At 38.3% G+C, this 17,479-nt stretch overlaps 1 protein-coding gene across 4 annotated transcripts in view; it reads right to left on the bottom strand.

Moving 5' to 3' along the window:
• Positions 1 to 17,479, bottom strand: part of TRIP4 (thyroid hormone receptor interactor 4) — a 66,438-nt gene that overhangs the window by 46,019 nt on the left and 2,940 nt on the right. For all 4 annotated transcript variants that reach the window (XR_015252706.1, XM_025919557.2, XM_086710925.1 and 1 more), the window contains exons 2-5: positions 16,807 to 16,976; positions 15,335 to 15,468; positions 5,656 to 5,868; positions 4,190 to 4,268 (exon numbers count right to left, since the gene is read on the bottom strand). Coding sequence is in view for 3 of the 4 variants with exons in the window: in XM_025919557.2 (XP_025775342.1) it covers positions 4,190 to 4,268; positions 5,656 to 5,868; positions 15,335 to 15,468; positions 16,807 to 16,976 (596 nt within the window). In the remaining variant the exon portion in view is untranslated. The remainder of the gene's footprint in view (positions 1 to 4,189; positions 4,269 to 5,655; positions 5,869 to 15,334; positions 15,469 to 16,806; positions 16,977 to 17,479) is intronic.

Genomic DNA, 17,479 nt, shown 5'->3' with positions numbered 1-17,479 from the left:
CCCTCTTTCTCTGCCCCTCCCCTGCTTGTTATTTCTCTCAAAATAAATAAATAAACATCCAAAAAAAATTTTTTTAGGGGCGTGTGGGTGGCTGAGTTGGTTGAGCATCTGACTTTGGCTCAGGTCATGATCTCATGGCTCGTGGGTTCGAGCCCCACATCGGTCTGTGCTGACAGCTCGGAGCCTGGAGCCTGCTTTGGATTCTGTGTCTCCCTCTCTCTCTGCCCCTCCCCCACTCATGCTCTGTCTTTCTTTCTCAAAAATAAACATTAAAATTTTTTTTTTTTTATTCTTAATGCCCTTAAATATTTTTAAGATCTTTGTAATGTTTGTTTGTTTAATGTTTTATTTATTTTTGAGAGACAGAACGTGAGCAGGGGAGGGGCAGAGAGAGAGGGAGACACAGAACCCCAAGAAGGATCCAGGCTCTGAGCTGTCAGCACAGAGCCTGATGTGGGGCTCGAACCCATGGGCAGATCACAACCTGAGCCAAAGTTGGATGCTTAACTAACTGAGCCACCCAGGAGCCCCAAATGTTTATGTATTCTTGAGAGAGAAATAGAGTGTGTGCAAGAGTGGGGGAGGGGCACAGACAGAGGGAGACAGATGATCCCAAGCAGGCTCTGCACTGACAAGAGAGCGCCCAATTTGGGGTTCCAAGTCACAAACTGTGAGATCATGACCTAAGATGAAGTTGGATGCTTAACCAACTGTGCTACCCTAAGCTGAAGTTGGACGCTTAACCAACTGAGCCACCCAGGTGCCGCCCCCCAAAATTTTATTCTTTTAAAATGTTCATTTATTTTTTTAATTTTTTTTTCAACGTTTTTTATTTATTTTTGGGACAGAGAGAGACAGAGCATGAACGGGGGAGGGGCAGAGAGAGAGGGAGACACAGAATTGGAAACAGGCTCCAGGCTCCGAGCCATCAGCCCAGAGCCTGACGCGGGGCTCGAACTCACGGACCGCGAGATTGTGACCTGGCTGAAGTCAGACGCTTAACCGACTGCGCCACCCAGGCGCCCCGAAAAAATGTTCATTTATTTTTGAGAGAGAAAATGTGAACGGGGGGGGAGGCAGAGAGAGAAGGGGACAGAGGATCTGAGTCAGGCTCTGTGCTAAGAGCAAAGAGCTCAGGGCAGGGCTAGAGCTATGAGATCATGATCTGAGCCAAAATCGAAAGCTGGACTTTTAACTGACTGACTCACTCAGGTGCCCAGAGTGGGGCTCGAACTCACAACCCTAAGATCAAGAGTTGCATGCTTCACTGCCTGAGCCAGCCAGGCACCCGTGTCCTTAACAATTTTTATTAAGTGTTTTTCAACTATAAGAGACAAAGAAAAGGGCATCTGGGTAGCTCAGTTGGTTGAGTGTCTGACTCTTGGTTTCAGCTCAGGTCATGATCTCACAGGTTTTGAGTTTGAGCCCTGCATCAGGCTCTGCACTGACAGTGGGGTGCCTGCTCAGGATTCTCTCTCTGCCCCTTCCCTGTGCTCTCTCAAAACATAGGCTAACTAAAAAAAATAATAATAAATTATTAAAAAAAGACTTAGAAAAGAGTTGCAAAAAAAAAAAAAAAAAAAGAAAGAAAAGTTCTATATAACTTTCTGTCAGTTTCCCTTAATGCTAATACCTTATCTCACATAACCATAGTACAATTATCAAAAGAAATTAACAATCGTATCCTTTTTTTTTAATTTAAATTTTAGTTAGTTAACATACCGTGCAATATTGGTTTCAGGAGAATTCAGTGATTCATCACTTACGTACAAACCCAGTGCTCATCACAATTAAATGCCCTCCTTAGTATCCATCACCCATCTAGCCCATCTCCCACCCACCTCTCCCCATCAACCCAGAGTTTGTTCCCAACAGTTAAGAATCTCTTGTGGTTTGTTTCCCTATCACCTCTTTCCCCCTCCTTCCCATATATTCATCTGTTTTGTTTCTTAAATTCCACATGAGTGAAATCATAGAGTACTTGTCTTTCTCTCATTGACTTATCTCCCTTAACATCTGCGTTGTTGCAAATGGCAAGATTTCATTCTTTTTTGATGGCTGAGTAATATTCCATTGTATATGTATACCACATCATCTTTATCCATTCATCAGTCGATGAACATCTGGGTGGCTGCACCAGTTGCATTCCCACCAACAGTGCAAGAGGGTTCCCCTTTCTCTGCATCCTTGTCAACAGCTGTTGTTTCTTGTGTTGTTAATTTTAGCCATTCTGACAGGTGTGAGGTGGTATCTCACTGTGGTTTTGATTTGTATTTCCCTGATGATGAATGATGTTGAGCATCTTTTCATGTCTCTATTAGCCATCTGGATGTCTTCTTTGAAAAAGTGTCTATTCGTGTCTTCTGCCCATTTCTTCACTGGGTGATGTTTTTTGAGTGCTGGGCTTTAGAAGTTCTGTAGAGATTTTGGATACTAACCTTTTATCAGAGAAGTCATTTGCAAGTACATTCTCCCATTCCGTGGTTTGCCTTTTAGTTCTGTTGTTTCCTTCACTGTGCAGAAGCTTTTTATCTTGATGAAGTGCCCGTAGTTCATGTTTGCTTTTATTTCCCTTGCCTTTGGTGAGGTGTGTAGTAAGAAGTCACTCTGGCAGAAGTCAAAGAGGTTGTTGCCTGTGTTCTTCTGTAGGATTTTGATGGTTTCCTGTCTCACATTTAGGAATTTCATCCATTTTGAATTTATTTTTGTGTACAGTGTAAGAAAGTGGTCCAATTTCATTCATTTGCAGGTCGCCATACTGTTTTCACAACACCATTTGTTAAAGAGATTGTCTTTGTTCCACAGGATATTCTTTCCTGCTTTGTCAAAGATTAGTTGACCATATAGTTGTGGGTCCATTTCTGGGTTTTCTATCTATGTGTCTGTTTTTGTGCCAGTATCATACTGTCTTGATGACTACAGCTTTGTAATATAGCTTACTATAATACTATCAACTAAATTACAGTCTTCATTTGGATTCCAACATTATTTCCATTAATGTTATTTTCCTGTTCTGGGATCCAATTCAGGATCCTACGTTACAGTTACTTGTCATGTCTCCTCAGTTATCGTCTAATCTGTGACAATCTTTGGTCTTTCCTGGTTTTTCATGACTTTGCAAATCTGCTATTCTTTAACTTTTCATCCAACAGTTTTAGCATCCATTGGTGGATCTTGCCTGTAGCAATTACTACTGCTGTGGTATTCTAAATGGCGATTTTCTACAACCCTCATTCCTTCGCATTATTAATTGGAATTTTTCTATAAGAAAAAGCTGACCCTTCTCCCCTATTTATTAACTTATTCATTTAATTCAGGACATTGATTTTATTATCTCAGTTATAATCCAATATTATTAGTTTTTTACTCAATGTTATGTGGCTTTAATACTTAAAAAAATTTTGTAACATTTATTCATTTTTGAGAGTGAGAAAGACAGAGCATGAGTGGGGGAGGGGCAGAGAGAGAGGGAGACACAGAATCCAAAGCAGGCTCCAGGCTCTGAGCTGTCAGCACAGGGCCCGACGTGGGGCTCGAACTCACAAACCGCGAGATCATGACCTGAGCCAAAGTCGGTCGCTTAACCCAGGTGCCCCAACACTTTTTAAATAAATAAAAGCTTGTAGGGGTGCCTGGGTGGCTTAGCTGGTTACGCCTCTGACTCTTGCTTTCAGCTCAGGTCGTAATCACACGTTTCAAGAGACTGAGCCCTGCATTGAGCTCTGTGCTGACAGTATGGAGCCTGCTTGGGTTCTTTTTCTCCCTTTCTCTGCCCCTCCCTTGTTCATGTGCACTCTTTCTCTCTTGCACAAAATAAATAAATAAACATTTTTTAAAAATATAAAATAAATGCTGAGAGAAGCACCTGGGTGCTTCAGTCAATTAAGCATCCTTCTCTTGATTTTGGCTCAGGTCATGATCTTGTAGATCCTAGGATCGAGCCCCACATCAGGCTCTACTCTGACAGCATGGAGACTGCTTGTGATTCTTTCTTTCCCTCTTTCTCTGCCCTTTATCCACTTCTCTCTCTCTCAAAAAAAAATAATATAAAAAAAAATTTTTTTAAACACCTGTAGGATAAATGAGTAAATAAACTGCATCTTGCATACCAGTATACAAGAAAAACAATCACAGACACAACAAAATGTATTAATCACCATGGTAATCCAATCAGAACATTGTTGCCTACCTGACATTAGCTTCTTCAGCAATTTCTGGCTTTTGTTTGAGTCACGCTGTAAAATATCCTGTTCTTCACGAGTACATACCTATAAAGTAACAAGAACAAGACACATGATCCAATAGTTACATTAATTTTGTCTTAATATATCTAAAAAGTAACCTCAAATTACAAGAGATATGGCAATAAAATGAGACCATTGGTGCTTTTTGTTATCCAAACCTAACAAAAATATACAAATCCAAATGAGTTTGCCCTGGTCTCTTTCGATTTTTCCCTTCTTACGTGAACCATAGAAAAAATTGATCTCATTGGAAGTGTCCCTAAATGATTTGATAGCTAAAAAAAGAAAAAAAAAGAAAAAAAATCTAACCTACTTTCAAAGGACAAAGATTTGCCATCATTGAATATTGGGGAAAAAATATAATACTTTTTTTTTTAAAAAAGACTTCCAGTTCTAATCATTTAATCCAAGTCTTACAAAAGAAATTATAAACAGATGTCTTATTAGAAAGAACCAGAAAAAGCAAATTACAGTGCCACCAGTGAAAACTAGTCTTTTATACTATACATATTTCATTTGTCTTTGAATACTACCTACTTATAAAATAATGAATATATTAAGCAAAGAAAAAGTTCTATTTATTACAAAATGACTGCAATTATAAGGGAGGCAAAAAAGGAGTTTTTCAAACCAATTTCATACTGAGTTTATAAAACTACAAGACTTCAAAGGTCAATCTGCTTTACGTTACTCTTTCTTGAATTTAAGGATTCAAAAGACTTATCAGAAAACATGGAAATTGCCTAGAGGTTGCTGCAGTGGCACAAAGTTCCCACTAGCAGCTATAGGGTGTTTTTCTACAGAAAGCCCCATATCAGAGGATATTTACTGATTTAAGAATGTATGTTTTCATTTTATATTTTTTATTGTAGATACTATATTTTTCAGGTCATCCACTACTAGCTTATTTTTTTTTTCAGCTTAGTTTTTGAGTGTACTGTAAAAAGGCACCAGAGAAGGGAAAACAAGGCAAAATATAAAATGGATGCCTTTACCAACATCAAACACCATTGCTTCTGCCAACCAGCTCAACTGGCAGAATAAGCTTTGCAGACAACTCATTAGGGTGTTTGTAAGACAGTCATTACTACCACACTCTTGAGATCATTCTGTCAGACAACGAAGATGGAGATGAGTTGTCCTGGAAATAGAAGCTATAATAACCTGAGGATTATGTTATAGTACAAGACTTGGAGCCTTCAACAATATATATACTCAAAACTCTTCTCACTAACAGTCCTCAGTACTAAGATATAACCTTGGTTTCTTGATTAATCGAATTCCTGCTACTGGAGTTTACTGGACATTTGAGGGAAGAAATTTCCTAAGAAAAAAGAAATTACTAAGGATGTGAATGTCCCTATGTACTCAACCAAAAGATAGTAAAATAAAATATAAAAGAAACATTTACCAGAGTGCCACAGAAAAAGCAGGGGCCAGAACCTTCTTGTTCACAGACAATGCGCCCACAGATCAGACAGTTATTGATCAGCTTGTGCTTCTGGCCCAGGCAATCACAAGGATGGCGACCAGGAATCAGGACTGCAAGCCTGTCCTGTCCCTCTTTTGTGTATAAACTGACAAACTTTGTCTTCTTCTTTAAGGAGCTGCTGTTCTCCTGTGCCTAATTGTACAAAGATATCAGAAATAACATAAAAAAAATTAATGACAATGAAAATAGTCAAGAAAAGAAAAACCTCAGTTCTGTTCAATGACAACTTATATACTACCTAGGAACCATGACAGAAGGTAGTGAGAGAAACACAAATTAAGGGTTATAATCAAGGGTCTGAAGAAAGGTTATATTCTAGAAAAGCTACCTGATATACCTTGCCTTTTTTGCTAGTAGCTTTCAGTCCCTTATTATAGCTGGTAGAAGGTAAATCTAGCAGTAAAAGCTGTTTACGGGACATATATAAGCATGCTTAAAAAATTTTTTTTTTCAACGTTTTTATTTATTTATGGGACAGACAGAGACAGAGCATGAACGGGGGAGGGGCAGAGAGAGAGGGAGACACAGAATCGGAAACAGGCTCCAGGCTCCGAGCCATCAGCCCAGAGCCTGATGCGGGGCTCGAACCCACGGACCGTGAGATCGTGACCTGGCTGAAGTCGGACGCTTAACCGACTGCGCCACCCAGGTGCCCCAGGGCTCCTTTTCATTGTTCAGTTCTGAGCTATAACTTCACTCCCTCTGAAAGGCTTTCCCTGAATACTCTACCTAAACTAGCTCCCTTCCTACCAACTACTGCCTATCACATTGCCCTTTTTTTTTTAATTTTTTTTTTTCCAACGTTTATTTATTTTTGGGATAGAGAGAGACAGAGCATGAACGGGGGAGGGGCAGAGAGAGAGGGAGACACAGAATCGGAAACAGGCTCCAGGCTCTGAGCCATCAGCCCAGAGCCTGACGCCGGGCTCGAACTCACGGACCGCGAGATCGTGACCTGGCTGAAGTCGGACGCTTAACCGACTGCGCCACCCAGGCGCCCCCACATTGCCCTTTTTATTTCTTTCACGGCAGTTTTTATAATCTATAATTAATTTTTTTTCCAACTGTCTTTTCTATGTTTCCTTTGAACCACTAAGATGTAACCTCTAGGAGAGCATAGAAACCTACAGTGTTTTATTTACTGCTATAATGTGTAATGCCTAAATCAGTTCTTGACATACAGTAGACATGCAATACAATTTTCTGAATTTTCTAAATAACCAAATGAACTGCATATAGAACATGGAGACAGATTTACCTACAGGACCAAAAGTGGAACTGTCAGTACACAGCTTGATCATAACTCATGATTCCAGGTCTATGAATTTGCCTACTAACTAAAATCTATTTGTAACCCCCAAATCAACACTCCAGGTGCTTTTACAACCATTTGTGGACATGAGCAGGGTGGCAAAAAATCTGAGCCTCTAAATGTATAGATTTCCCGCTAAGGCCGAGCGAAGGAATGATCTGCCTTCTTATTTCAGCTGTCACGCTGTAAACAAGTGTCTTATTTTCAGTCTATTTCCTATCACTTTTTTTGCATTTTTGTGCTTTTTCTTGGTGATCCTAATATTTAAAATGGTCCCATGCATAGTGCTTACATGTTGTCTAGTATTCCTAAGCACAAGGCTGTACCTTATATAATAGATGTGTTAGATAAGCTTTCTTCAGGCATAAGTTATAGTGCTGTTGGCTCTGAGTTCAATGTTAATAAATCAACAAGATATATTAAAGTGTCTTTAAACAGAAACACACATAAAATAAGGTTATGTATTGAATGTTTGATAAAATTGTGACCAGATGCTCACAGAAACCTAATCCTGTATTTCTCCTATGTGTAATGGTTCAGAACTCACTAATTCAGTATACACTCCAGCTCTAACAAGAAATTCCTGTATAAGAGATAAAACATTTTTTCAAAATCATTTTCCAAGTTTGCTTAATGAGTAGAAAATACTTAAGAATTAAATACAGACTCAGAAACAGGTTGTTGAGGGATAAACTGCTCTTAAAGCATTAAGAGATATGAAATCAAAAGTTAAGTCATTATTAATTTGAAGATCTTTCCCTACCCAAGCCTGGGAAGTTATGAGTGAACCATGGTTTTTATTTTACCTTTTGAAACCTATATAACAACAAGCATCAAGGTACCTTATTCATTAAGATCCATTAGTAAAAACAGTGAAATACTTTGTTAAACTAAGATTGGCATCTACTTAACTAAAAAGCTAGGTTGTAGCTGTAGAAAATTGCATAGTCAAAGCAAGCTTCTTTAATGTGGACTGGTAAATGAGTAAGTTGACCAAACAGACTAAAGCAACATAGGACTAAATGGATTAAAAGATTAAATGATTATAAAAAAGAAACACTTAAAAAGATTGCAATATAAAATGTTAAAATATTTAATGGGGTGCCTCAGTTGGTTGAGCATCCGACTTTGGTTCGGGTCATGATCTTGTGGGTCATGATTCCTGAGTTCAAGCCCCATGTTGGGTTCTGTACTGACAGCTTGGAACCTGGAGCCTGCTTCAGATTCTGTGTCTCCCTCTCCCTCTGCCCCATCCCTGTTCATGCTCTGTCTCTCTCTTTCAAAAATAAACATTAAAAAATGTTTTAAAAAATATTTATCAACAACTTCAAAATTTTTAAAAACTGAACTGGAATTTGTGAAAAAGCATCCAGAGGAAACTGACTCAAAGGAGAAAACATAGATAGTGGTTTTCATGTTGTTTTCAACAACTTTCTCTCCTGGATGTTAAAAATTATTTTATTAAAAGTTCATTAATGTATTGTATGCTATTATTTCATAGCTATTTTTATTTTTTTTTTATTTTTTTTTTAACGTTTTTTATTTATTTCTGGGACAGAGAGAGACAGAGCATGAACGGGGGAGGGGCAGAGAGAGAGGGAGACACAGAATCGGAAACAGGCTCCAGGCTCCGAGCCATCAGCCCAGAGCCTGACGCGGGGCTCGAACTCACGGACTGCGAGATCGTGACCTGGCTGAAGTCGGACGCTTAACCGACTGCGCCACCCAGGCGCCCCTTTCATAGCTATTTTTAAAAGAACAAAATAAGACTTTAAAATTTTTATCCATTACGTGGGGCACCTGTTTGGCTCAACATGTGACTTTTGGTCTTGGGGTTGTGAGTTCAAGCAGCACATTAGGCACAGAGCTTACTTAGAAGAAAAAAAAAATTATTATCCATTATTTGATAACTCTGACCAGAAAATATTCTCTTTATGGTATTAATTTTACTTTTACATTAAGATTCTATACACTTGCAGTCACCACTTATAAAATATATATTTACACACGTCTATGTAATACTTCTACTTTATTTTTTTTTAATTTTTTTTTTAACATTTATTTATTTTTGAGACAGAGAGAGAGACAGTATGAACAGGGAGGGTCAGAGAAAGAGGGAGACACAGAATCCCAAACAGGCTCCAGGTTCTGAGCTGTCAGCACAGAGCCCAATGCGGGGCTCGAACTCACGGACCGTGAGATCAGGACCTGAGCCGAAGTCAGACGCTTAACTGACTGAGCCACCCAGGCAACCCAATGCTTCTACTTTAAAAACAAGTATTTTACTGATAAGAGTAATACAAAAAATTACTCAAAATAATGTTCAGATGGATTACAAACCTAAATGTGAAAATTTTAACTTCTAAACTATTAGAGGAAAATTTAGGAGAATATATTTTTCACTTCAGGGTGGGAAAATGCCTTAAAGCTTAAATAAGCTATAAAAAGCATAAAACAAAGAAAAAGATCAATATATTTGACTACATTAAATTTAAAAATTCCTGTGAGTCAAAAGATACCACAAACGAAAAACACAGACCAGCAGATATCTACAACACATATAATAAAAAAATAGTACATAAGGGGCATCTTGGTGACTCAGTTGGTTAAGTGCCTGATTCTTGATCTCAGCTCAGGTCATGATCTCACAGTTGGTGAGATCAAGCCCCGAGTCGGGCTCTGTGCTGACAGTGAGGAGCCTGCTTGAGATTCATTCATTCTCTCTCTCTCTCAAAATAAATAAACAAATTAAAAAAAAAAATCTATGTATTAAAGTATTATATAGAATAAAGAACTCCCATAAAACAATTTGAAAAAGACCATCAACTCAACAGAAAAGCAGATCAAGAATATGAATAAGTAGTTCATGACAATCCAAAAGGCCAAAAAAAATGGAAATCAAAAACAAATCAACAAACTATTCAAATGACAGAGCCTCTATTTAGAATTCATGTGTGTGGAAAGCAAAATTAAATACTATTTCTTATACTTAAAATGGGCAAAACTTGGGGCACCTGGCTAGTCAACACCTCAGTCAATAGAGTATGTGACTCATGACCTCGGAGTTTTAAGATCAAGCCTCACTTTGGGTATACCGATTACTTAAAAAATAAATAAATAAAAACAAGAATTTAAAAATGGGCAAAACTTTAAAGGCCTCACAATATTAAACACTGGCAAAGAAGGAGAAAAGAGAAATTGCTTACCTTGATAGTAGGAGGATGAAATTGTTACAACTACTTTAGAAATTAACTGGGAGCACCTGGGTGGCTCAGTCAGTTAAGCATCCGACTTCAGCTCAGGTCATGATCTCGTCATCCAGAGTTCAAGCCCCACATTGGGCTCTGTGCTGACAGCTCAGAGCCTGGAGCCTATTTCAGATTCTGTGTCTTGCTCTCTCTCTCTCTCTCTCTCTCTCTCTCTGCTCTCCCCAACTCATGGTACCTTTTTCTCCCTCTCTCCCTCTCTCTCTCTTTCTCTCTCTCTCTCTCTCAAAAATAAACACTAGGGGCGCCTGGGTGGCTGAGTTGGTTAAGCGTCTGACTTCAGCTCAGGTCATGATCTGTTGGTTCGTGAGTTTGAGCCCTGCATCGGGCTCTGTGTTGATAGCTCAGAGCCTGGAGCCTGCTTCAGATTCTGTGTCTCCCTTTCTCTCTGTCCCTCCCCTGCTCTCTCTCTCAAGAATAAACAAACATTAAAAAAATTCAAAATAAATAATTAAGTATTTTTAAAAAACTTTTAAAAATAATTTAAAAAATTGGTAGTTTCAATAAAAGAAAAATTAACAAAGCCTATACCCAGTAATTCTAGTAACAGGTAAATACTAACAATTCTCAAATGTACCTGAAGGAAATACATACAAGAATGTTCACTGCAGTTTTCACAACAGCAAACTATTATAAACAAGATAAAAGTGCATTTATGACTTAATGGAGAAATTGAATCAGTGGAATCTTGAGTTAAGAGAAACAAACCAAATTTATATATACCACAAATTGCTCTCAAAAAGTTCTAAAAAGCATCTGCAAAATGACATTATGTTATTAGCCTACTTTTTTTTTTTTTTAATATTCCATAGTGCAGCCATCCAGGTATGGACTATGGTTATCTTTTTTTAATGTTTATTTATTTATTTTGAGAGAGACAGAGAGAGCATAAGCAGGGGAGGGGCAGAGAGGGAGGGAGAGAGAAAATCCCAAGCAGGCTCTGGGCTTTCAGCACAGAGCCCAAAGCAGGGCTTGATCTCACGAACCCAAGATCATGACCTGAGCCAAAATCAGGTCGGAGGCTTAGCCAACTGAGCCATGCAGGTGCCCCGTCTATTTACTTACATTTTAAAAATGTACTATACTATACTATAGTATATTATACTATATGCTGTTAATATATTCCTATATATGAAAAAATAGACTACTGATTTTAAGATTCACACCAAATTCAAGATAGTAATCATCTGTAGGGCAGAAGGAAACAGAACTGTGTATTAGTTTCTCAACCTAAGCACTACTGTTTCTTTTTTGTGGAGGATGCCCTATGGTAAGTAGGGTGTTTAACAGTATCGTTGGCTTCTACTCACTAGATGGCAGTAGTACCCCTTTGCCCCATGCTGTGCCAGCCAAAATGCTGCCAGACACATTTCCTGGGGGGCAAAATCAAGAACCACTGGGTAGAAAGAACAAAGAGAATTTCAACATTCTTAGTAAGGGTCCATTTATTTTATTTATTTTATGTAATCTCTATGCCCAATATGGGGCTCGAACTCACAACCCTGAGATCAAGAGCTGCATGCTCTACTGACTGAGCAAGCCAGGAACCCCTCATTCATTCATTCATTCACTCATTCATTCATTCATTCATTTTTAAAGAAAAGACCTGGGGCCCCTGGGTGGCCCAGTTGGTTAAGCATTCGATCCTTGATTTCAGCCCAGTCATATCTCATGGATTTTGAGTTCAAGCTCCTAGTTGGGCTCTGCACTGACAGCACGGAGCCTGCTTGGGATTCTCTTTCCTTCTCTATCTGCCCCTCCCCTGCACACATGCTCGCTTGCTCTCTCTCTCTCTCTCTCAAAATAAATAAATAAATAAACTTTAAAAAAAAAAGGAAAAAGAAAAGACCCAAAGCAAATATAAAAAGTGTTATGAATTGGGGTACCTGGGTGGCACAGTCGGTTAAGCACCCGACTTTGGCTCAGATCATGATCTCACAGTTCACAAGTTCGAGCCCCATGTCAGGCTCTCTGCTGACAGCATGGAGCCTGTTTTGTATTCTCTGTATCCCTCTTTCTGCTCCTCCCCTGCTCACACACTCTCTCAAAACTAAATAAACATTAAAAAAATTAAAAAAAAAAAAAAAAAGGAAATTCTGTCATATGCTACAACATAAATGAGCCTTGAGAACATTATGTTAAATGAAATAAGCCAGGCACAAAAAGACAAATACTGCTTGATTCCATTTAGATGTAAAGCAAATTCACAGAAACAGGAAGTAGAATGGTAGTTGACAGGGACTGGCAGCAAGAGAAATGGAGAGCTATTTAACTGGTACAGAGTTTCAGCTTTACAAGATGAAAAAGTTCTGGAGATCTATTGCACAATATGAAAATACTTTTAGCACTACTAAAGTATACATTTAAAAAACTAAGATGGTTAAAAAACTTATCAAATTGTATATCTTAAATATGTACAATTACATATGTATTTAATTACACCTCAATGAAGCTGGTTTTTAGGAAGGCTATTCTTGTTCATGGTAAAAAAGTAAAAAAAAAAATAGAAAATATAGTATAAAGAGGAAAATAGAGTATAAAGAGGAAAAATTAAAACATTTATTGTCATAACACCTGAAGAAACACCATTTTTAACACTTTCCTTCAGTCTTTCTATGTGTGTGCATGTGAAAATGTTTGTGTGTGTATAGAGTAAGTTTTTTTGTTTTTTGTGAGAGAGAGCACATGCATGAGCAGGAAAGGTGAAGAGGGAGACAGAAAGAGAGAATCCCAAGCAGGCTCCACCCTCAGCTTGCAGCTGGACTCAGAGCTTGATCCCACCAACTGTGAGATCACGACCTAAGCTGAAATCAAGAGTTGACTACTCAACTAAGCCACCCAGGCGCTCTAAGTATTTTTTAAAGGCAAAAAATCAATTAAAAAAAAACTTAAAAAGACCTTTTTTTAATGTTTTATTTATTTTTGAGAGAGAGAGCAGGAGCAGGAGAGGGGCAGAGAGAGAGGGAGACACAGAATTTGAAGCAGGCTTCAGGCTCCAAGCTGTCAGCACAGAACCTAATGTGGGGCTCAAACCCACTAACCATGAGATCACGACCTGAGCCAAATGAAGCCTGGAGCCTGCTTCAGATTCTCCCTCTCTCTCTGCCCTTCTGCCACTCGTGCTGGCTCTCTCTGTCTCTCTCTCTAAAATAAGTAAACATTAAAAAAAAATTTTTTTTAAACACAAAAAAATCAAACCTACGTATTTCGTTCACACATTTGTCACTCAATATTTTATGACAAATGTTTTCCCAAATCATATATTCTGGTGAACAATTTTATTAGTTGAATGATATTCCATCAAATGAGGGAAGTATAATTTTAGTCTTTCTCTTACTGCTAAACAGATCAGTTCACATTTTCAATAGTTCTTTTGTGTGCAATTCTGATTACTTTCTTATGTTAAATTTCTGAGTCATATTAACAAGTCAAAAAGATAGGAACATTTCTGGTTCTTGATGTATGCTACCAAACTGTTCCCCAAAGAGTTTAAACCAATTAACATTGCCACCAGTAGTGTACAGGGGCTCTTGTTTTAATACAACTTCACCATCACTGAGTATTCTATTTTTAAAATCTTTAGCAATTTAAAATTATAGGCGGGGCGCCTGGGTAGCTCACTGGGTTGAGTATATGACTTGGGCTCGGGTCATGATCTCATGGTTCCTAAGTCTGATCCTCACAATGGGCTCTGTGCTAATAGCTCAGAGCCTGGATTGGATTCTGTGTCTCCCTTTCTCTCTGCCCCTCCCCCACTTGTGCTCTCTTTCTTTCAAAAAATAAACATTAAAAAAAATTTTTTTAATTATAGGCAATACCTCAGGGATTTAATATGTGTTTATTGATTACTAGTGATCAATACAATCAATACACATTAATACACAAACTACCACGGTTTGCTTAGGACTTAGGAAAATCCCAGAATACTGGACTTACAGTGCTAAAACTGATAAAGTCCCAGGCAATTAGGGTGACAAACTGGTAAAGTTAAACATCTTTTAATGTTTATCGGTCATTTGTGTTTTTCTTTTGCTTACAAGGCTTCTTTGCTCATTTTATTCCACTTGGGAAAAGGCTTAAGTCTCTCTTTTTTTTCCCCCTTGAACTTTACATTATTTTGCAAACACTTTTCCATGTTTTATTGCATGGTCATCACACTCAGAATTTTTTGATCACCTATCTGCCATCTCAGCATAATTAACTATTCCCTTATGTTGGGAAATTTAGTTTCTCAAATTTCCCTGATTATAAATATTTCTGCTTACCTCACAGGGCTATTTTGAGAGCCATGAGAGAATACGAAAAAAACTCTAAACACTAAATGATGATGACGATGGTGCAAGGGCAGATGGCTCAAAGTAGGAACACTCTTCTAATAACAGCTATAATTGTCCATTTTTTAATTAAAAACCCACACACAAAATGCTGAAAATGAAGCCCTGGTGCACTTCATCAAATATTTTCCATTATGTATATTATATATATATGTGTAAAATATATATATATGTATATATACGTAAGATATATATATATGTATATATGTATATCTTTCTCAATCTCATTTCTAACCAAGATGTCCTTATAATAATTATTTAATCAGGATGCCAGGGGCACCTGGGTGGCTCAGTCGGGTAGGCATCCAGCTTCAGCCCAGGTCATGATCCTGCACTTCATGGGTTCAAGCCCCACGTCAGGCTCTGTGCTGACAGCTTGGAGCCTGGAGCCTGCTTCAGATTCTCTGTCTCCCTCTCTCTCTGTCCCTTCCCCGCATGCACTCTGTCTCTCTGTCTCCCAAAAATAAATAAATATTTAAAAAAAATTTTTTTAAAAATCAGGCTGCCAAAAAAATCTACCATATAGAAAGTAATGTATCATCATTATCACTTTTTCTCCATAAAATTCATGCATTTGTTGAATAATTGCCACTCTAGAACAATTTGCACACTTTGCTCTCTGAAATGTATCAGTCACTTCCTCTTTTTCATACAGCTAGGAAATGATTCATTCTATAAGCACTCACCTTGGCCAAATCAAAAGGTGTTTTGACCTCCGTGGTTGTGTCAGGTTCAGCAAATGCAGGAACTTCCTGTCTATTTCTGCCTTTCCTCCTACTCCTCTTTAGCTGGTCTCCTGATCTCTGCCCATCCAACATTTCTTTAAAAGAAAAAAAAATTATACATATACGTATATAGATTGATAATAATGGGATTCATTGGTGAACTGATAGGTAATAAACAGAAGGTGATGCTGAATATTTAGAGTGAAGATATGCAGTCAGGAAGGTTTTTACATTAGCTTTTCCTCTCAAACCAGAATTAAATATAAACCATAATTTTCAAGATAGTCAGTGGTAAAGACTACTCGCTGGGATTAAGAAAGTAAATTAAAATCTGCTACTTTATTTTATTTTTAAAGTTTATTTATTTATTTGAGAGAGAAGAGAGGGAGGGAGGGACGGGCAGAGAGAGAGAAAGGGAGGGGGGAGGGAGGGAAGAAGAGATAAAATTCCAAGCAGGCTCCATGCTGTCAGTGCAGAGCCTAACATGGGGCTCAATCTCACAAACCATGAGATTGTGACCTGAGCCAAAGCCAAGAGTCAGATATTTAACTGGCTGAGCCACCCAGGTGACCCTAAAATCTGATATAGTTTAGATTATATAATAATAATGACTTAGATTATTTAGTTTGGTGTTTATCTTTCATATCTTTTAACTAAATAGTTACTTCTAAATGCTATTCATACTAAAGTTGGTCAACATTTACTTTTATCCAGGTATACAGGTAACTAAAATCTTTAAAAAAATTTTTCCCAATGTTTATTTGTTTTGAGAGAGACACAGAGAGTGAGTGGGGGAGGGGCAGACAGAGAGGAGACAGAATCCAAAGCAGGTTCCAGACTCTGAGCTGTCAGCACAGAGCCTGATGCAGGGTTCAAACTCAGGAACTGTGAGATCATGACCTGAATGGAAGTCGGATGCTTAACTGACTGAGACACCCAGGTACTCCTGAAAATTGTTTTTTTAAAACATGGATAAATTTTTCAAACTATTCTGAAACCACATTTTTATCTGCAAACAGGTATTCTTGTGATATTTTCTAAGTTGAAAAAGTCTCAACAAAACAGTATTGATTCCAGTTTGAGTAGAACTGAAAAATACGGATACATATGATTCTGCTTAAGTTAGCTGTGAGGAAATAGCAGTTACAGAAAATATGAGGTTCTATAAACCAGCCCATTACTTAATTATATTAACTTACCACCTTTTTCTCTAATTTTTTTTTTTTAATGTTTGTTTATTTTTGAGAGAGAGACAGACAGACTGAAAGCAGGGGAGGGGCAGAGAGAGAGGGAGACACAGAATCTGAAGCAGCTCCAGGCTCTGAGCTGTCACCACAGAACCCAATGCAGGGCTTGAACTCAGGAACCATGAGATCATGCCCGAGCTGAAGTCAGACGTTCAACCAACTGAGCCACCCAGGCGCCCCACTTACCATCTTTTTTGAAGGACTGCTGCAGAGCATCAGAACTCAACTCCTGATCATTCTTTTGCCATTTGGTTATAAGCTCCTCTATGAATTGACCTTTTTTGTCCTCATTTCCCTGAAGGAGGTCAGTGACATATTCTCGTATCTCTTCAGCACTCTCAATTGACAAAACATACCTCAGGAAGCAAAAATAGAAGCTGTTTAAGCAAGACTGCTTATACTATGTCTTTCAATAATCACAATATAAACTGACGTAGTACAAACTATTCATTAATCCATTAAAGTGTTTACGATTTTTTTAAATGTTTTATTTATTTTGCGGAGGGGAGACACACACACACACACACACACACACACACACACACACACACACAGAGTAAGTGGGGGAGGGGCAGAGAGAGAGGGAGACACAGAATCCCCAAAGCAGGCTCTAGGCTGTCATCACAGAGCCCGACACAGAGCTCAAACCCATGAACTGTGAGATCACGACCTGAGCCGAAGTCAGATGCTCAACCGACTGAGCTACTGAAGTGTTTACTTTAAGCCAAATTCTATGCTAGGTGCTAGGGATATAAGTTTGATTAGACAAAGATCCTGACCACAGCTTGTTCATAATAAAACCTTTATGTAACCCTCTTGTTGGAAGAATTAAATTACTGTTTTGAAGATAGGCTTGTGG

The sequence above is a fragment of the Puma concolor genome, chromosome B3, assembly GCF_028749965.1.
Source record: "Puma concolor isolate L17-30 chromosome B3, mPumCon1.1.hap2, whole genome shotgun sequence".
NCBI lineage: Eukaryota > Metazoa > Chordata > Mammalia > Carnivora > Felidae > Puma > Puma concolor.
The sequence above is the reverse complement of the archived record's forward strand: the minus strand, read 5'-3'. Positions and strand labels throughout refer to the sequence as shown.